Source organism: Tyto alba, unplaced genomic scaffold, assembly GCF_018691265.1.
Source record: "Tyto alba isolate M040663 unplaced genomic scaffold, T.alba_DEE_v4.0 Super-Scaffold_38, whole genome shotgun sequence".
Taxonomy (NCBI): Eukaryota; Metazoa; Chordata; class Aves; order Strigiformes; family Tytonidae; genus Tyto; species Tyto alba.
The window spans coordinates 26887788-26910337 of NW_024881313.1; the positions used below are offsets into that span (position 1 = coordinate 26887788).

At 35.7% G+C, this 22550-nt stretch overlaps 1 protein-coding gene across 3 annotated transcripts in view; it reads right to left on the bottom strand.

Annotated features, from left to right (window-relative positions):
• CUL2 (cullin 2) overlaps positions 1-22550 on the bottom strand; it is a 52254-nt gene that overhangs the window by 16992 nt on the left and 12712 nt on the right. For 2 of the 3 annotated variants that reach the window (XM_032982692.2, XM_032982691.2), the window contains exons 5-12: positions 16349-16454; positions 11490-11572; positions 8654-8740; positions 5520-5616; positions 5318-5428; positions 4011-4173; positions 2655-2779; positions 970-1077 (exon numbers count right to left, since the gene is read on the bottom strand). In XM_032982692.2, coding sequence (XP_032838583.1) covers positions 970-1077; positions 2655-2779; positions 4011-4173; positions 5318-5428; positions 5520-5616; positions 8654-8740; positions 11490-11572; positions 16349-16454 — 880 coding nt within the window. The remainder of the gene's footprint in view (positions 1-969; positions 1078-2654; positions 2780-4010; positions 4174-5317; positions 5429-5519; positions 5617-8653; positions 8741-11489; positions 11573-16348; positions 16455-22550) is intronic. The other variant, XM_032982693.2, reaches the window with a different exon arrangement.

A 22550-nucleotide genomic window follows, 5' to 3' on the forward strand; every position in this document is an offset into this window, starting at 1 on the left:
TTATTTCTTGTATCTTTATTCCTACGTCTTTCCAGATTAAACTTGGATGAAAACTATCAAAACTTAGACTATGACCCTAACAACAAACTGCAATTACTGTAAACACCACAAAAGAGTAATGAAATGTATGCATGCATTCTATGACAGGAATTTATAGATAGAAAAGTAGTAAGTGCACTCTCTAGGAAAAAGATACAAGGAGATATCAGAAAGAGTGGGAAATTAACAAATGGATTAGATCAAATGTACTTCTCTTTTGAGGAGGAACCACTAAATCCCTTGAAAGCCCAGGCATGTTTTGCAGAATTTAATAATAACGACAAGAACAATAAGGAATAATAATGATAATGATAATAATTTATAACAATTGGAACTGTTATCTTAAATACATTCATGGCTATGCATTTCAAAGAAAAAAGCAGCAAGCCTCTTTCCCTGAACAGGCTTATTTAACTTCAAGTGCAGTTCTCTCCTGGAAGAAGTTAACTATTGTGACAGTGATTGAAGTAATGTATGTTTCCATATATTCTTTGTAGTCAACTCGAAAAATTTCAACAAAGTTTCTGAGTAAGTAATACTATTAGTATTCAGAGTTTAAACATTATGGCAGCAAGTAAATCCAAGGTCTAATGCATGTAAGAGTTACCAAACTTCCTAAACCTCACAATTTGTCTATTTATTATCTGCACTTAAATTTACATTAAATGGGTCAGCTCCATTTCTGTGTTTTGCATTAAGATGAAAAGACAGGTCTTTCAGAAAACACTTAAGTATTAAAGTGGTGTCCTTTGTACATGTCTTCTCCCTTAACACTGGATTGCCTTTTGTTCCATTGCATTTCTAAACTAGAAAAACTGCCTAAGAACTCTGTATTTGAACATATGATGATGCCCTGAAGAATTTTGATGAGCCTGAAACAAGATCCTGCATTTTGTTTTCCAATGCTTTTTTTACTTAAGTAAAAGTTACCTTGTCAAGGGCACTCATAAAGTGTTGATCACCATTCAAAACAGTGTTGATGAGTTGGACAAATTTACTATGTACTTCCAAAACTGACTCCACAAACTGAGTTGGCATCTAAAAAAGGTAGATAAAACAGAAAGCAAGTTAATGAGGAATGTAGTATTATCTATGCACAAACATATCTACATTAGTTGTGGAATTTTTCCTAATTATTCTTTTTGATAAAGGTTAAATTCATAGTGATTAAGTCTTTGAGAGGATTGATTCTGCATCATTTATGCTTATACAACTGTGCTTGAGCATGTTTTGGTAATAAAAAAGTCTATGGCTACATTTACAGTCCTGCTATCGAACACAGACTTGAGTCTATACTGCTCTCACACTGTCTGATCTTTCCAATCATAACCTAAAATCCCTATTAGTCCTTTCAAAAATCATTAATGCTAACATGTAAATACAGCAGTCAAGCCAAAAAGCTACTGAAATAAGTAAACTGCTGCTTCTCCTACAAAATAACTTCAGAGACAGAAAATCTGGATGAACCCTTTGAATTTTCCTATGTAGGACAGTTACTGATCAAATATAGTGTGACATATTTCAGCACAACATTTTGGATAGAAATGACTAATATGAATTAGAGGAGTCCCTATGCAGACAAACCGGTAGGCAGCAATGCAACACTCCCCAAGCGCATTCTCAGGTCACACATTAAAAATGTTTTGGTGACAAAGTACTTAATCCACACAGTGGAGGAAGTATTTCACATTCTGATTTTATCTACCTAAGGTTGTGAATTTTCATCACCCTCACGGCTCTGCATTCATTTCCCTGTGTAGACACTATCAGTTTGAAAGAATAAGCTCAGTAACTTTAAAAATAATTTGAAAGCAAACTGTACTACTTCAGCCCATTTTCAGTATGCACACAGGAGTTAGGGAAGAGTAAACACACCCGTGCAGTCAATAAAAGAGTGAATTTACAACAGTTTGTATCTATGTATTATTATAGACAGAAACACTGGGTGGCTAAAGTCACCATACTGAAGTGAGCACAGATCTAGACAGCAAGATGTATACACACACAAATACAATGCCAAACAAAAGCTTGTTTGTTTCTAAACAGCAATGCTCTCAGAGGAACAAAAAAGGAATTGAGTAATTTCAATACATATGAACTGAAAAAAGTTTAACACATTTTAGTAAAATAATTAAGCTACAGTATTTTCAGAAATTACATGAAAATATGAGACTACACAGCTATTAGTGAAAAACACCACACTGCTATCAGGACAGAATGTCATGTCTTTACACAAAACATATAATTAAACTAAATGGAACCACTGGTTCCTAACGTACCAGAATAGCAAATGCTACTGACTTAGAGAAATTCAGGAAAAAAAATACATACATGGAACAAAAGGACCTACTTGCCATGACAGTATTAAACAAACAACAATGAGAAATATCTAGCTGTAGTTGTTTCTGGTTAGATCACAACAATCAACTCTCAGGATAGATATGTGTTGCACAGCTAAGCGTGCTGATTAGAAGTTACAATTTATCCATAATGTTCTAAACCAATTTCATATAGACAAAATTAAAAAAAACAGAATAGACTAAAAAGAGAAGGGTAAACATTTCATCAGGAATGCTAGTCAAATAGGTAAATTTCAGCTGCCTGAGGAAACTCACATTTTCCTGAGAAAGATTGCTGGTTGCTCTAAGGCCCTCATCATGGATATGGTTTTGTAGTTCCTGAATCATATGAGGTAAACCACTTGACACAGCACGAAGTAGAGTATACATATTTGCCATGTCTGTAACAGAGATACATTTTTATAGAATATGCTTAGAAACACTAAAAATCAACACTTAATATAGTATCATAATTCCACACAGAACTTCTCAAAGACTGAAACAAGACCAACTGTTTTGAAAAAAATGTTAACATACACTGGATCACTGACAAAAGAAAAAAAGTAGAGTAGGGCTAATGTAAGTATTTACTGAGTACTGGCATTGTGACTACCTTACTCTTCCAATCCTGCTTATTTAGGAGAGACTCCAAGAGGAGAGGTGGGCTAGTATGGAAAAGAATTGTGCCAGTTTGTTTTAAACCTTGGCCTCTCTACATCTCCCTTAGCCGCAACCGACTAAAATCCGTTTAGATATCTTTTTGACTTTTTGTTTTCCTCCAGTGGTGGTTTGAAATTTTTCTCAGGTTAGAAAAGCTGTAAATAAGCAACTACTACTTTTATGTTGTGTTTTGGTTTGTTTTTGTTTTTCCTTTGTTTGTTTGTTTGGGTTTTTTGGGGTGAGGTGGGTTGGTTGTTTTGTTTGTTTGTTTTGTTTTTTCCAAAAGGATCCAAGCTGATCACATTTGCAAAACTCTCTGGAAACTGAGCACTATTATTAGAAACAATTTTAATTTGACTGCGAAAATTAATTTCTTTCACATAATACCACCTTCCATGCAAGTATAAGCGTTCTTTTAAGGGTAAGAAGCATGTAATCATCAGGAAGAATATTTTTTTTAGTCAGGCAGGGAACGTGACTATAAGAGCATCTGCTTCTGTAAAATGGATTTGGGACAAGAGGTCACAAAAGATTCAGGACAATAAAAAGTGGCTATAAAAAGAAGCCAAAATATTTTATAATCCTGACCTGTCAAATGATGATGAAGAAATCTGTAAAGACAGAGTCATTGGTTTACAAATGAAAACACAAGCATAAGGTATGATCAATTCTACAGGACACAGGACTTCAGTGTGTTTTTAAGCCGACTAAGACAAGGAAAGAGTATTGGCTGAAAGAAGGATTGTTAACAGTAAAAATAAAGTTTTGACTATATTTTTGAAAGAATTAAAATGAATTACATGGTAAAATAAAAATGTCATTCAGGGTTTAATTGAGCTTTCTAGATAAGTAACATGTATTAGTGGAAAATGCTTCAGCGTATAGAAGCTCATTGAATAAAGATAGTAAATTGCAATGCTAAATGAATAAAACAAAACCCACTTCAGGCTTTTTGTAACCATTGAGACTTACCACTTCTCTTCTCTTGTCTGATAATATTGTGACATTCTGCATGTAGAAACTGCAAGTGATCAGCTACCATTCTCTGTTGGCATTCATGAATCACTTTGCCATATGAGCTGGGATGCAAGTATTTCCGACACCGCATTTCTTCATCTTTTAATCTACCTAAAACCTACAGACAAGTTGTTAAACTGAGAGCTGATGAAATACTAACAACCAACATAAAATCATGAATATACAACAGTATATGTATGTAGAATGAGAAACACAAATAAGTAACAAAGTTAAAAAAGAACTTGTCCAGGATGCTAAAAAAAATAAACTTGTTCTTCTGAATCAGGCTGTTGCTGAATTAATATAATCTTCTACTCTGAGCACTGACAAGGCTCACTACTAGATGTCTAATAGTATTCAGCAGTTCTCTTCCCAAAATTCCTTCTTCCCCTCAACTTTATGACCAGTCTTCCCCAATTTCTCCTACCACACTTTTTACTCCTGAGAAAGTTTTACCACAATACCTAGTTACAGAAGAATCTCTACCGTTCCAAACCCATCTGCATGTACATGTACTCCTGTACCTTTTGAACAGATGATTATTTGAGCTATTACTAAAAACTTTCTTTATAACTTCAATGAAAGAAATAGGCATTCTCATAAAATAAGTCATATGAATACTGACATAAAAGTTCTTATATCCAGTGAATGAGGAGAGCCTAGGGAGAGTAGTGCAGCTGCAGACTGCTAATGATAGACAAAACGAATCTGTGTTTCTTTTGGTTTAACTGAAGTCTTAGCCTGTCCCTGAATTTCACCTGAGGTGTACAATCATTAGCTTATGCACCCTATGGTTAAAAGCAATCTCACAACCTTCTCCTCAACTCTTCTATCTTGTTAGTGTGGACAGCATAGCACCAAGGACTGACTACTAGTCTTGTAGTAATTTTTTCTTTCTCAAGCAAATTATAAGAATTACAAGTAATTTAAATTTAACGACAACCTGACTTCGTACACCACAAAGCAAAGCAATACTGATCAACCTGATAACATGTTTTGGGTTTTGTCTTTTTTTTTTTTCTTTTTTTTTTACTTTTCATACGACTGATTTATCATTTATTATGAAACATTTTGAAGCTGACAGTTCATCCATAGGCAAGGTTTGTAGTTTATATTCAGATTAACCATGCCACAAAAAAGTATGGTTTAAACTGCATGAAAGCATATAATAAAGAACTATAGGAACAGTACAGGAAAACAAGTATCTCCAGTAAATTAATACTTGATTATAGTTATTGCATGTGTATAGAAAAATCTCTTACCTTCTCCATGTATTGTGAGCAATTTGACTCTTGCAATAAGTTTGAAGCTTCTTGTTTATAATACTCCCCGGTTTCATTCAGAAAAGGACACTCAAAAATTTCCTGATAAAACTAAAAGAGAGATTTTTTTTTAAAGGACAAATAATGCATATACTAGATTAACATTCAAAATTAAAAACATAAATCAGAAATATTTATCTACCTTTAGGGGGAATTTTTTCTTATACTGTTCAACATGAACAAAGGAGTTAATAACCCCATGGATTACTTTCTGGTTTGGGTCTTCTCCACAGCGATCACTGAAACAGGCAAAGCAAACATAGATGAGAATTTAAGGATCTAGTATAACTCATCTGATAGCCAAATGAAATAAAATTTGATGAAAACATTTTCCAGTAAATTCCTCTGCTTAAATTGGCAAAATTGAAGGAGATTATTCTTAAAATAAAAATGCATTCTTCTTTCTCTCCTATACATTTAAATTGTTGAGATAGCAATTCATAAACTGTTCAAAAGCATTTTCAGGTCATGAAATTTCCAAATGTTTGCTAAGGATCTAAGTATTCCACATTACATATTATACACAGGTACTTCAAAAGTTACAGTAAGTTCCATCTTGTATTTGTAGCCTTTATTAAATAGACTAACTTCACATGCCTGCCTCTGTCAAAAAACTAATTTTTGCCAGTGTCACACCAAGAAACATGCTATTTTATTTTCTGAATATCCACTATTAAACATGTACACATCACGTGGAACAAATAATATACTTGTTGCATCATCACAACTTTTAATTATACACTGGAAATGGAAAACCTTACATTTTCCAGTCAAGTTCTTAGCTTCAAGTGAGCAAGTTCAAGTGAAGAAAATATCTTTAGTCCAATTCAGTTGTAAACAAAAGTAATTAAAACAACTGTTTTGCATGCAAAAAACATTAGTGTTCACTCCTTTGCAAAGACTGGAAATAACAGACCCACAATCAGAGCAGCAGCATGAACTGTTCTAAAACAGACCACCTTTCACATACACATTACAAAGAAGTAAAAAATATTCCTTAACTCCTAACAGGACTAAAATATGATTTACAAAAGTATATTTACATTTAAGCATCAGCAGTTCCGATTTCAAAGGTTTTCCTTTTTTAAATACATATGTACACATATATGCATGTATATAGAATAAGAACTCTTACTTTACCCAGATTGCACTGAAAAAACAAAATGAGTTCTCTGTTAGAAACTTGTGTTGGTATAGAAGAGTCATTTACATGACTGATTTAAAAAAGAAAAAAAATTAAAAGGAAAAAAAAAAAATTAAGTCAACAAATGTACTTCAAACCCAAACATTACCACATCCCCAACTAGGCTGGTGTGGAATGGGGGAGTAATAATTTTGCTAATTACATTAATTTTAGTTTGGTATTGATAAAAACTCAAGGATACCCATGAGCTAGGGAGGTTTACCAGGACAGTCACACCAGCAGTCATTGTGCTACGTACACCAGACCATATTAACATGTTCACAACACTGTTAATTATGTGTATTGCTTTTAAGTACTACTGTGTCCTAAGATCTGAAAACTTAAGCTCATGATGGGTGGAAAGAACTATCTCTCCAACAGTTTACAAGCAGCCACTGCATGGTTTATGCAGCTTAGTCACCCATTACAAACGAGCTGACCTAATGGGTAACCACTCCAGCAGGGATGGTTTGATTTTTTTTTCCCCCTGGGGGACAGGAAGGTTGCCTCTAGTTCTGGTAGCTGAAGCAACAGAATAGATCTGGGTTTGGGCACATGTAATCACACCCTGCATTTTGCCAACGTCTGTCTGCTGGATCTCGTTATATGATGGCAGAGGCAGCACCATGCCCCCCCAGAAGGGAGGAAGTGTAACACCAGACCAGGACCTGGATCCAGCTCCATGCCAGAGGGGCCCAGGAGCATGGTAAGCTGCAGGATGCACAGAGCCTGTGAACAAAGCACGATGTCATGGAGTGCAGGATGCTACGTAACTAAAAGTTAAGCATATTACAAAGCAGAGTTCTGTCAAGAGACAGTCCAGTCTGCCTCCAGCATGAGGAGTTCTGGACCTGGAAAGATACTGGTGACACAAAGACAGGAAGCATTACTGTAAGAACAGATGAAGACCCAGCTCCCCTCTGCTTGGTTCACAGGCCACTTCACAGACCTTCGCCTGCGCAGACGTGGGAGGAGAGGGGGCAGCAAAGGTCAGGCCCAGGGTATTCACAGGTCAACATATGATTAGGAAAAAAGCTGTAAAAGTACAGGAGGCAGATGCTCCATGGAAGAGCTGCAAGGGAGGAAACAAGCTTTCAAATCAGAGCTCAGATGGCATGGAGGCGATAGACCGAAAGGAACACAACATGGAATCAGCCTTGCCTGCTGTGGCAGCATCTTCAGGCTTTTATTTACATCAATGGTACTCAGCTTCCAATAATTTTTAATGCAAATAGTTAGTTTCAACAAAATTTGACAGAAGTTTCAAGGATGATTTTCATGAAAGGTAGAGTAGCAAGAGCATCCGCCAAACTAAAATGGGAGAAATTGGTGACCCCCACCAAGGTGGAAGTCTATTAAATGTGTATTTTCCTTCCTGGCAGTGGTCAGCAAGCAATATGGATGCATACAGCTACAGAGCAGCTGCCACACGATTTGAAGCAGGGATGTCACAGGACATCTTGGGAGGACAGAAGGGAACAATGATGTTTGGTAGGGAATCTGGACAAAAAGATAAAGCACTAGAAACACAAATTCCACTAATTTGGAAGATGATGAGTTTATTTTTTCAAAAGAAATAGAGAAAGCTAGAAAACACAAGCTTAAGAAAGTTGTGCTGTTTTATATTAACTCCATCTTGCTCCTACCTTAAGACTAAAGCTAACAGTGGAAGTTTAACATGTATTGTACAGTGTATTACTACAGCCCCACAAACATATTTAAAGTTTAAGGTACAATAATAAATACTGTATTTATTAAAAAAAGATTCCGTCATTCAAAAGAAGTGTTCTGCTGTGTCAGACCAATGGCCTATTGAGACCAATTAACTACAGAATTCACTATGAACTACAAGAGCCTGTTTCAAACACTCTTAAAAGAGTTAACAACTTCCAACAGCTTTTCTCTTAAACAAATTATATAAATAATGTATCGGCTTAGACAGGAATAGGTTCAGTTAGTCAGGAAGTGTTAGTTATCTATAGTAGAGAAGCCTCTCCTGGTTAGTCTGTACTAATCACACTGTCATTTGAGATAGCACCTGAATAATTTCGAAATTATTTCTGTTTAAGAATTTCATAGATGAATTTTCTCACAATTTGAGATCTTGGCGGCTTCCTGTTGTGTTGAAACAAAAATGCGTAAGTTGATATTCAGCTTGCCTTGTAGGAGGAGTGCTTGGGCTAGAGGGAGGGGGAAGAAAGTGTGTTATATTCAGAACTCTATATTAAAAGGAGTCAGACAAGACAGGCTTAAGTGATTTAACAATTCTCTGCTGTTCAAGGGGACTAATTCTCCTCCCTTTTGCTCAGTCACAGGCCTCTGTGTATCTCAAATTGCTTTGGCACTCATCTAATTCTCTGCTGAACTGACTCATCACAGCGATCTGAAGAAATATTAGCCAAGATGGTCTTCTGTCATATTACCAGTAGAACTGGTTCACAAAGGGACTAGATGAGCACCAAATTCAGCACAAGAAAGGTAGCAAAGCACAGCCTGCTCTTTTTTGGCATTAACAAACTCCTAGATCAGTTTAGCCATCTTGTTCAGCTGAATCACATGCTACTAAATGTATTTCTTTATCTTCATGTACCAAAAAAGTTTATTGCTAATTTTAATGTACAGTGTATTGCAGAAGTTTATAGCTTCTAAAAAGTCAATGTGCTCAAGACTTTATTTAGACATATTTTCAAAATTCCAGTTAAATACATTGACAAAACAAGATCTGAAAGTGTGGCTCTGCTCCCCCTACCTTTTCCAGTACAGTAATAGACATAACTTTTATATGCAACCAGTTGACTACATCATTGGTTATCAACTCTACATATTGTTGTATAATACACAAAATCTTCTGGTTATAGTAAGTTCCACTGTCCCATCTATTTAAATTTAGATTTTTTAATAAAACGTTTTAATAAATTAAACCATGCATACACTTAAGTAGGCATCTAATTGAGAAGTTTTTAAGTATATACATGTATTAGTAATTTTATTAAATTTTTAGGTAATAATCTTCCCATGCATATTCCTGCACCTCTGATAGATGCAACTCACTGATACCCATTTCTTCAAAGACCTTGTTTAATCCCTGAAGTGCTGAACATAACGGTAAAATACATTTAACAGACATTTACAGTACTGTCTCTAAAATTGTCTCTTATAAACTGTAATGACCACTAGAATCATATTAAAGAACAAGTCTATAGTTACATGCAAGGGCCATCCTCAGAATATCCATAGCAAGCCCTATGCTTCATACCAGGAAGAACAGCTACAGTAAGAAATTCCCTCTTATATAGTTCATTTCATGTTTTGCAGATCACAAAGCGTCTAGGACAAACTTAATACAAATTATTACATGTATATTTTGAGAAACAGAGTTGAGTTAACTTCCTTAAATCACACAGAAGAATCCTTAATAATGGAGGGGAAATAAAAAAATCCAGACCCAACCATTAGAGACAATGACTCAAGTTTTATTTAAAACTTTCCAAATGGTTTAGTAACAAATAATGTCAACTTGTTACAGTCTCAGGATCTAATGTCCCATGGAGAGAGTGACAGACTTGATCTAAATACGCTTGTGAGGTCTGCAGTCAGCCTCAAGGTAAATACATACCATTACTTTTAAGAGGCATCAGACATCTGTTGAAAAAAGTTTTAACATAAATCTCTACTCCCACCCACTGGTGAAATATACAGATGGACTAAAAAGAGTCTTTAGTGTCACTGTGCTTGATGTAACAAAACAGAATTTTCTTCACTGTGAATTAGAGAATCTTCATTTTGTAGAAATAAGTTGTGATAGTAAACACAAGGATAAAGCAGTATTAACACTGGTTACAAAGGAAACCTGGTTCAACAAATGAAAGCAAATAAATACTGCCTAGCTTCAGAAATACCATCTAAGACAGACATAATGTCAGTTACTTAACTGTCAAAAATTAAATTAAGGAAGGAAAAATAAAATTATTATATTAAAATCAGATTTTAATGCCTTAAAAATACAGGGTTTTTTTCTGACCAAGTGCATGTCCAAAGAACCGCGATCAGCCAATTTATCTCATTCTTTCAGTTTACCTACACTAAGCTGGTCATCTTAGTCAGGCAAACAATCACTTAAAAAAACCCAGTCAACTCCAGAGCTACCCTAACCAGCAGTAAAAAGAGTTAAAACTGATGGAACTTACAACTACACACAAGGTCTGTAGTATATTTCAAAATTTCTGTTTATTCATACATAAAAAGATGCTTTAGGAGTTAAATAGTATAAAGGTTTTAAATCAAAACTTAAAAAGCCTGAAGCCCTGTAACTATCAGGGTCTTTGCTTAAAAGTAACAAAGGTACTCAGAAATAAAATAATAAATTCCCTCAAAATGCAAAACAGTAATTATTTCCACTTCATTCAAGTAAAGAACCAAGAATGTTACGTGACTCATGTTAACAACAGAAACCCAGAAGTGTAGTGTTCCTGGTAGATAGGCAAGAACTGTTTTGGGTCTCATGCAAAGCAACATCGCTTCTCTGGCTTCAGCAAATCTTTGCATAAGTTCTGGTCCTTAAGTTTATTGACAACACAGAAGCCATAGGCAGTCAGCATCAGGCAAAGAAAAATGCAAAAGGCACCCTATGGGACCTGGAGAATTATTCTAACTACTCCCCAGTCCCATTGGTAAGAAGGGTTGCTGAAACAGAAAAGATCACTACCCCCAGGTTACAGTGAATTAACTTTTTTCAGAGTCTTCCTCTACACATGCAAACCCCAAATGTGTAGCTACAACGAGAAAAACTGATAGATCATCATCATCAGGTAAGAAGCCTTCTTCAAAGAAAAAACAGAAAATAATTTGCTCAAAGTCCCCAGACTTCTCAAAATAAAGAAGTGCAATACCCCCACATTGTTTAAAGGCAAAAAATAATAAAACACTCACTTTTTTATTTCTCGGAGGAGCATCCGAATAAGGATGGCCTGCAGTGGCTCAATCATTAGTTTTCTCCACATATCAAGAGCTAGCTGTCAGGATACAACACAAGTTTACTTTAGGTAAAAAAAAAAATAAAATACAAAAAAACCCCATCAAGACAATACCAAAGATGATGCAATTCCCCATTCAGGATTTTAAAAATTAAATTGATAGATACCCTCTTCTTTCTCCTTTTTAAATTAATTTAACTCCCAGACACACACAATTTGTCTCTGTATTAATATATTATCTCAGCATTTTTCTTCTAGAACATCTGACTACATTTGGATGAAGATCATGCAGGTCTGTACACTAGCAGTGTCACACACAGAATTTCTAAACAGGCAGTGTTTGAGTGTATGATTCCCTGTCTGCATTTTTCCTACACATCTAATACAATTGATTTATTCCTTGGTTCTACTCTATCAAGGACTCTCAAATGCATCTAACTACCTTAAATAAGCTAGTTAGGAGGGCAGGTTTTAATGTACATATAAACAAAACATCTGCACAGTAATAGGTAAGTAACATGCCGTTCTACCTGAAGTGTCTGAATGTGTGCAGACACCAGTATTTCTAAAATGATAGCCAATAAGCCTCAGCTGACAAACGGGAATGTTTCTTGGACAATCTGTCAGAGGTCAGAGTCAAAGATAAGCTTATATCCAACACACAGAAAGCATCTCCAAACCAAGATGCATATAGCTTAAGCAAAGCCACTGGCAAGCTAATATCTGACTTAAATGGAATCGAAATCACCTTCATATTAGGGATAGGTCACCCTATTCCTAATATATCATTAGAATAATCAGTCAAAAGGACTCAAATATCTCAAACTCTTGTGGGTGAAGTAATTGCTCTCAAAACACACCATTTTTAAAAGCACAACTGCAATCATTCAGAGTTTTTACACAAAAGTCAAGGTCAGACTTAGAGCTCAAAGGGGTTAATGTGATCCCTCATACAGGACAAAATACCCCTACACATCTGAGACCTTTTGAAACACCTACCAGTGAGTAGTAGACTGGGGAAAATGAAACTACCAAAATCAGTGAGGACAGAGGGAATATTGCTGCGAAGAAAGCACAACTAACAGGTCCTTAGCTGTAAAAATTAAAATATTGATCAGGTAAGTCTTAACTGAAAGTAGGCATCTAGCTATCAAATAGGTATCCAACAATCTGACCCGCTCTGAAATAAATCTTCCTTTTCAAGAGCAGACAAATGCAGTTGGTTTGTCACAGCTATCTAGCACCATGCTGTAATACAGGGTACAGAAGTCTGGGAGGCAAAGCTGACCCAACTGCATCATAAGCAGGTTCAAAAAAGAGGTAAGCGTTCTCTTATAAATCAAAAGTTAGATAACATTTTTAAATCAAAGTTGTCTTAGGGGTTATTTTCACTGTCTTGCCTTGTGAAAAGTAATAGTAGAACAGTTAGAGAAGAAGTTTCCTTAAGACATCAGGAACTCATCCAGCAGAAGCTGAAAGAAGCTAGTTCTGGAGAACGACTGACACATTTTATGACTATGAGGTGAAGGAAACAGCCTCAGGTAACTATTCTGCAATGTCGTCTCTACCATGGTTCCTCTCATGTATGATCTACCAATCTGGAACCGCTTCAAGTTGCCTGTTGGAATTTTCTTGTCAAGTAAACCAGAGACGGGTCAATCCAGCAATTCGATATATTAGTTCAATAGACTTTTTTCTCTTTGAAGAGAGGGACTGATCTTACTTCTCCACCTAGACAGACAATACAGAACATGGCAGTTTCCTCCATTTTCCAGAATCTGTTGCTCCACAATGGGGTACAAAAACAGAAGGTAGATCTTAATCTCCTTCTAGCTCTGGGCTCCCATAGAGTCATTGAAAACTCGTAAGTCTGAAACTGGTGATAGGAGCACAACTCAGAAAAGCAGTATCCTTCTTCACCATGCATTCATAACATACATACAGAAAAAAAGTTAATCTCTTGCAAGCACTAGCAGACTACTGTCATCAACTGATCTCATCCTGTATTTTTCCCAGTACAACAATTACTGAATGTCTGGAATGCTTATCGGGATGATGAACTGTTTGAAACCATGCCCATACACATCACATACGCACCTCTAGTGTCTTGTATGTAACTACTGTTACACAGCCCAGAAGACCTAAGCAAGCATGTACTCATTTAAGATTACTGAAAAGCTCCCAAAGTTTCATTAGCACACAGGAGTGACACTGAGACAGAAACCTCAGTACCTAGAGAATACAGCTCTGCTTCTACAAATACTGGGCATTATTTCTGTAACTTCAACCTGAGACTAAAGAAAACTACACAGAAAATAAGCATGTTTGTTCCTGGGTAGATAAAGGACAGATCATATCAGTCATCTAAAAAGGGATAAATGTTAATTCTTTCCATTCTAAAGCACTGAACAACTGAAATAGTTTCATCAAAGCCCCTAGTCCAACCCAAAGAATAAGAGATAGAATCCTAAACAGGTACTATAATGAAAGACAAAATTAGTTTAAAACAAATATATGATAAATTTGACAAGTGTCCTGTAGGTCAAAAAAGGTGAACTACTACTATTTCTGGGGCAATGAATTCACCAAAAACAGTGCTGTAATTTAATGTATTAAACTATTTAAGTGTAGGACTCAAGTCTCTGTTCTTTTTCAGGGCAAAGGAATAAGTGCCATAAACTTAATCCTACACTAATAATGAACAAAGATTAAGGTTACTGCCTCAAGATGCAAAATTTATCTCCCACTACTATAGATTACAAAACCAGTATTTGTTAAAGAGAGATGGAAGGAGTCTTGGGGAGTGAAATTATGAAAAACTCATTAGTAGATTTCCAAACTCCTTCATCAAAAATCAAAGGCTGCCAGATACAGTTTAAGAATCTTGACCCTTCCCATAGCCTGCCCAAATGCTGAGCTAGGGATGTACCCACCCTAGGAACAACTGCTAAGAAGCTTGAAGAAAAGTAAGCATCATTGTCCTTCGGCCCTGCTTATGATTCCATAAACATGAAGAAAACAGAATACTCAAAAAAAGCTGAATTATCAGGGCTGCTGTTTGCTCTTCTTTGGTAAACCTATCCTAGGGCAGAAAGCTATGAACAAAAGTTGCCACTACCATCCTTTAGGTGATATCTCAAAACGGAGAAGCACACTGAAACCGGGGGTGAATTTGTTAATACATCATCACCCAGCCCCAAGAACAAGCCCAGACCTATTCCCAATCCTCAAACCAGCTGAACTAACAGTCATTCACACAGAGCTAAGGACTACCTCCAACAATCATGGGAACAGAGTTGGCTAAATCTCAGCCTGAGAAAAACCAGGAATAACATTTATGCCATTTTGAAGATCCCACAAACAGTGCAGCAATATGCACTTCCAAGCTCTGTTAAGCTTTTACAGATGCCACTGATTAGCAAGTCTTGGAGACAGCACAGGTTGTCAACAGAAGAATTTGCTATCCTGAATTGCTTTGTCTTAAAGTATATCATGGTTCTGGTGTTTTTTTCAGCCCACCCCCAACTTGTCAGAGGATTAACAATTTGAACTAGCAGTACCATCTTCATCAGCTGGGTAGCTGGATCAGAACCACAGGGGATACTTCTTTGTGCATCACGATCTTTCCTTACTCTTAACTAAAGGCAGCACAGATCTCCTCCTTAAAACAACAAAATCAAAGAGCTAGAACAGTAATCACTCTCAGGTTAAGTTGTGACATCGAAGGAAAAAAAAAAAGGCATTTCCTCTAGCTTTCCAAATCAAAAAAGAAGAAACCTTCACTTCTCTTTTAGAGAAAAAGGTAAATGTAGAGACGAAAGGAAAAAAACAACACACAGCTACAGATAATGACAGAATAAAATAAATTCTCCAGCTAGCAGACACAAAACAAATTAGATATACAGACAAGCATTCAAAAGAAAAGTTTCCATTCACCCGCATTCAAAATTGTGATTTTGTTCTGATTCAGACTAAAAAGGTGTTTTCAAAATCTTCTTAAAAGACATACTGAAACATTTTGTTTTGAAGAGTTTGAAAGAAATTATTTTTTATTGTAAAATTATTTTAATTTTACTTTCTTGTATTTCACGGTAAGAGTAGCTATGAAGTGTCAGAAACAATGTGTACTTCACTTCTGCATAGCTGAAGTGCACAGGGTGGTATCTCAGAACGTAGTCCTACTGCTGACAATTTTTTTCATTTTATAGGTATTTAAAAATTACTCTCAGCCTCTCCAACTTACACTAGTAAGTGTGTCATTCTTGTGTTTGCCTCAAAATACTATTTTTTTAAAGATAAGCCCTCCCTACACAATACTTTTGTGCACAGAATGTCTGCTTTTACTTTCAACATGTCTGAGTTGCTACAACACAAGTACAGCACAGCTTGCATTAGAAAATAAGATATACAGAAGATCAAGCTTAAAAAAAGCTGCTACACTCTGTGACATCAAGAAACAGAAGCCTAAACGTAATACTCCAAGGGTTTCCAAAACCAAATTTTGCTTCTTCAAAATATTTTCTAGATAGTAGTGTCACTTAAAAGTTTTTTTACAAAGTGTTATCAATGATCACATTTTAAACTGAAGTTCTCCAATAATTTTAATATTTGCTTTTTTCCCCCCCTCTATCACTATATTTTTCTACATCCAAACTGTACTCTCATTTTACAAAGGGTTCAGTGTTCACATCTTCTACCATATTTAACTATTCAGATCTTGTGACATAGAAAAGTAAAAATTTTAAAAGGACAAAGCTGAACTTGTAGCACTTCTGAATATAGTTTATATCCATTCTCACTTTCAGAGATACCTACCTCTCCTATTTCCATCAATGGTTCATTCATATCCACCCCTCCATAACCATACTGAAGATCAGCTTCAGTCAATTTGTTCTTCTTAATAAACTGTGTGTTGAGGTACCTATAGAAGGAAAGATATTGTAATCAAAACAGGCAAAATGTAAGCCTTTTTTTTAAAAAAAAAAAACAAACTGGAATTGTGGAATGTCTTCCACATCACAAAAGAAAACCTCTTTTAACCAACACCATTGCTATCTGTAAGAAATTCTTAAAATAATTTCAATTTACAAGACCTTACATCATATTAAAACAGTGATGTCTGAACAGTTTGGGCAGGAAGGCAAGTGACAAGCAAAGGAAAGGACAAACACCCTATAGAAACCTGGGAACTTGAAAGAATTTAGGACACCACAAAGTCCAAAGAAGGAAAACTTGTGATAGTGAAGCGGTGACAAACTAGAATACAGTGGCCTAACCTACTTTCATACTTTATAGTCTTAGACTACTGTGAACCACTCTGCTACCATCAATAACCATCATAAATTGTAAATGCAGATCTGCATAGAAGGCTACAGGCCCACCATTTCATATAAAACTGGTGTAGACATTCAGAATAGTTGGAACACAAGACTTAAGCAGGCATGCTCCTTGATATTTCCCCTGCCCCCCCTTCACAAGAATAAAGCTAGCAGCTGCCATTCTGCTTTTTCCTGTTAAGCTTGCTAAAAAGGAAAGCCTTATGCTCTCCTCCTTCACGCCCTCTCTCTTCCATCAGTACATGCCTTCTCAACAAATCCAGATCAGGCAACTAATCCATCTTAAAACTAACGTAGCCACAAGTAAATAAACAAGTTTAACCTAGATCAGGTACCCCTGCAAAGACCTACCCGATTCAAGCAAAAAAGGGATGGCAAGAAGCCGGCAGGCAGAACCACTCAAGGCAAGTGTCACCACTCTCTGCCTCAAAACCAAAATCAAATTTGCTCACAATTCCTCTCCTCTTCACCTATTTTTACTTCCAGAACCAAGCACAAGCAAATAACTGCAAAGGATGTACAAACAGTATAAACTCAAATCAACTTCTCCACTGAAGTCATAAACCACTTTTCACCTTGCATAACTACTTCAAATACTTCATCTGTATTTCTTACTTTTAGAAGACAATCCATAACGTTCATCTGTAACTTACTGTGGAGACAAGGAATGGGCATGAATTGCTAATACTAGAAATTACACACAGACTCTTGCTACTATTGAGATAAAACTTCCAGGTGAAAATTTGAAATACCCGATCACACAGCTCAGGCCCAATTACTTAAAAACGCACCTGGGCAGGCTTATGCTTTACTATCTGATGAGGAAAATAGCAACCAAGGTGAGAAAATTGAGGTTTGTTTCCTCTCACGGTATTAGCGAAGCAATATATCTTTTGGTACTCAAACTTCAAAACACAGCCACAAAGCTTCCACTCCATAAAGAAATTTGAAAGTTTGGAATTTAGAAGAGTGCTACAAGACTTACTCAAAACAAATACCTACTTCAGAATGGAATACCGAAAGACAGTGTCCCATCTAAATTAATAATATCAGGAAAATCTCTGGTACGTAAATATTTTTGTGGGCAATTTTTTTCCAGATATAAAGGACTTGGTAATTCAGCAAAATAAAAGTTATTTTACAAGGAACTTAGCAAAAAAAACCCCAAACCTACAAAAACTAATTTAACTGTTAGAAGGGTAGATAATTATTGGGAGACATTACCTGCTACCTTTAATGTATTTAGTACTTTTTGATCAACCAAGGATAAATCTCTAATGACACATTACTATTCTAGACAAGTGACCACATTCCCAAAGCAACGTTTCCACATCTCAGTAGACCACAGTGTCCTTGGGAGGACAGACTTTGCAAAGCCTTCTCAGGATTAGAGGTATATTTTTTTCTTCTAATGTCTTATTTGGTTTTAGTAGTTTGAATTACACACTCCTGGATAAGAAACAAATATTAGTGTTGGCAAAGTAGACATTGTGAAATTTAGCTTGAATGTAATAAACCTAAGAGCGTACCTGCCCAAAGTCAGCTTTTGGTTATTTTCTTATGTTCTCCATGATAAACCCAAAAGAATTGACCTCCTTTAAGTCTCTGTCCATCCACGATATGACACCAAAAACCACCATGTGTGATTATATATATATATTTCTAAAAATACTTTTTTAAGCAAAAAGGATACATGCCTTCTATTCAGATTTTTTTCCTCCTCTGAAAGGTCTCCAAAGATAAATAAGAAACTTTTGAGTAACCACTCTTCCTTTTTTTCCCCTCCTGCCTACCCCAGACCCCTCCTACACACATGGTCAGACTGCTATACTGATTCCCAAAGTGGCATGCAAGTCTAGCAAAACAGTATATGGGAACAAATGTGACCAAGCACTGAGGAAATTGTTTTCAGAAGTTTGCACTGAGAGAATGATTTTCACAGGCCACTGCAAGTGCTCTTGTACAGAGAAGGAGATAAAGACCCTCTATGACAATATCATTCACTGTTCTGATGTATAGGAAGTGATTACAAAAAAAGGTAACTCATTATCCAGGACTAATTATAACAGTTAGTTTTCCATAGCAGCCAGTTTGTTCTCTTCAACCTACCACTTGCACAGTTAAATTGCTTTGCAAGCTACAGAATACATACGTAACCACATGACAAAGTTATAAATGGGTACATTACTGTATAATATGAATTAGCAATTGTACTACTGTTTTCAATAATTTCCATGTGCATTCATATTGTCAGCACTGCTAAATCTATCCAGGGATCAGTTATGAAGTGTTCCTCATGGGTGGATACTAAGTTAGCAGTTATCTCGCAGAGCTGACAGTGAACAAACAACCTCCTTGGCTGCATCAGCAAGAGTGTGCCAGCAACTGGAAGGCGGCAATTGTTCTCTCAGCACTTGTGAGGACATATTGGAAATATTATGACCAGTTTTGAGTATCCAAATACAACAAATCTGGACAAATGAAAGAGTACAGAGAAAGCTCAGTGAAACAGCTACGGTGCACAGTATGAGACATATATAAGATGAAGTCTTCTCAGAGGAGCACAGAGAAAAGGCAAGAAGCAATAGAACACAAGTTGCAGCATGACAAATTCCAAACAGAGGAAAATTTTTTATAATGAGAGTAATCAAGTACTAAAACATGCTGCTCATAAAGGTGGTGAAATCTCTGCCCTTGAAGGAGCTCATAATTTGACTCAACAAAACATTAAGCAACTTGGTTTAACTTTGAAACTAGCTCTACTCTGAGCACAAGGTTGAAATGAATCAACTTCAGAGGTTAGTTCACACTTTTTTTTTTTTAAATGTTTCAATGAAAACATGCAATGGTGACTTCACAAGAGCTATATTAAAAGCAGCAAAACCACTGTGCTTTATACAAGCAAAATACTTTAACATGTCTAGTAGTGTACACATAAAAGTGCTCAGCACTTTAAATTTTCATAATTCAGTATCTGTTATGATTCACTGGTTCACATATCTGTAAAACAGGGTTGAAGTCATCTACCACAATTTGAGGATTAGCTAATAAATGAAAGTAATTTAATTCCAACAAAGCACTGCAGATGCTAAAATTTTATTAATCCAACAGCCATATCAAAATGGTGAGACCAGCAATAAATACCTGATGTGGAAGTAAACCTCTCCAGGCTACCAAATTCTCTAGCCTAAAACGAACGCAGTTCCTCCAGTGGAAGAAGTTTCAGTAGAAAAGTATCATTAATACTAGGTTTCAAATGTTGATGGGACTTGTTTGTTTAAATCTTCCCCATATTTATTAAGCTACATAATTACTAAGCAATATTAAAAGCAGCAGCTCCTTAATGCTTAAAAAAAAAAAAGGGGACTGGGACTAATATCAGTTTGAATTGTGCTACAGGTTACTATGATACTGTGCTATGAATCAGAATACAAATTATTCCTATCATAGCAAAACTAGCTGAAGTTTAATCCTGAAATGGAAGGAAGATGTCTCACATAAAAGTACAAAGAGAACTAAGATTAGCCTAACGAACTAAAAATTACTATAGATTAATATGCTGGGATTATTACAAGTGTTTAAAAAACAGTCAAAATGCAACAAAGCAAAAGCTGCACTATATGTGTTTAGTTTTCAGGCTTTTATTATGAGCAGCTTCTAGAACTTTAGCTGCGTTTGAATTTTTTTTTTTTTGTTTAATTTGCTGGGTAAGAAAAGCCTCCAGTTACTTGAAATAAAGATAAACAAAATGGATTTTTTACAAGTACAATTACTTATAAAAACAGTTACAGCACCAAGACACTGAGAAGCCCCAATATCCAGCATTGTATTTGGTTTTATCTATCATATTTATTACCAGAATTAACAAAATCAACTGAAGAAATTTATTTAACATCAAATGTTCCTTATTCCACCAGTTTAGTCAAGGCAACCTGGGTTTAGTCAAGCATGTATGGGATTTTAATTTTCAAGCTGAATCCAAATTTGTTTTCCTAGCAAAATGCACCCAGGAGGTTGGGTGAAAAAAAAAAAAAAAAAAACAAAAAAACAAAACCAAAACAAAACAAACACCAGAGAAAGAAAATATTTGATTACATTTCCAGTCATATGATTGGTCTCTCGTTTTATAAATTTTGCTCTAAAGTATCCCACATTTTAGTAGTATTTCAAGTATTACCAACCAGGGTAGAAGGATTAAGAAGCAGAGATACCAGCCTATTGAAATTTTAAAAGAATCCAATTTAAAATAACATTACTAGCTGTAAAGATTAATCAGTTGTCATTACCAGAATTACACAAATTAGATCCTGGGATAAAACAAGGTCAACTAATTTATGGTACTTTTTTGATAGGAAGTGTGCAAGTAAGAAAAGAATTCCAACTGCTTTATCAAAACCAGAGGATCTTTGTGTAGTCTTCAGAAGTACTTTCACCCAAAACATTCTCTCAAAAAACAAAAAAGTGAAATAACACTTAATGAAGTGTTTCCAGTGCATGAAAGTCATTATGACTCTACTAATCAAGTGCTGAATTATTTCTTGCCTTCACATGAGAGGGTCTTCTAGTTCCCATTACAATGTACATTACCGAAGACAAATCACACATTTATAAAGTCATACCCTTTAGAGGCTTTGAAAAGACTGTGTATGACAAAACTCAGAATTTCAACACAAAGAAAGAAGATATAACTTTGACATAAAATTATTTCCACCAGAACATTTAACTGCCACATTTTCTGGACAAAAATACCATATGCAAAGCAGGAAGAGTTGGAATGGGCAGAACTAGCACAAAATAAGTAACTTCAGAGTCTAAGAACTTGGCTTTAGTGATATATGAATACCACTCTACAGAGCTTATACATATGTACAGATTGGTTCCTGTGCATTCCTGTCTGGAAAGAAATAAAGCCCCAGCTTGTTTCAAAATAAAAGAAACAAACAACAAAAAACAGGTTCAAACTGCTGGAGAAGTATTTTAGTTTGTTGGTTTAGGACCAGAAGTGCTCAGAAAAACTGTTATGCAAGGCAGAAACAATGAGATGCATATACATTAAATAGGATTCCCCTCCCTGCTCCCTGTATCAACCCTTCAGTTAAGTCAGTGACACATTCTGGAACTAAAGTTTGCAAGTCCAGGATGGACTCCATCACATTTGTTCCCAGTCTGACAGAGATAATTTAATAAGATTCTACAAGATCACACATACATCTTCTAACATAACAGTAAAGGTCTTGAAATGCTTTGTAAAACTTCACATCATATCATCAAATAAGTATAATATTAATAATGCCTCTTAAATTATATTTACCTGCATAATGGACATCACAATGTTCAACCTACAGTCAGAGTGCAATGAAAATCCAATCCTAGGAAATCCAAAGCCATCTGAATACAGTTATAATTCTAGCAACTCATGAATGGGCGAGTTTTAATGCTTAAGCTATCACCAGTAGCAATGAAACACATTTGAAATTCAGGAAACAGTAGAAGTACAAAAATAACAGGATTTATTTGTAAATCCTGTTGTGTTTTCAGTCGTAAACTTGGATGTAATCTACTGGGAAAAAAACCAAACAAACAAACAAACAAACACAACACTATTGCTTGTATACAGTCTATTAATTTCTGAAGTTCTCAGAAAACAAACAGAGAAATTCCCTCTCTGACCCTTACAGTTC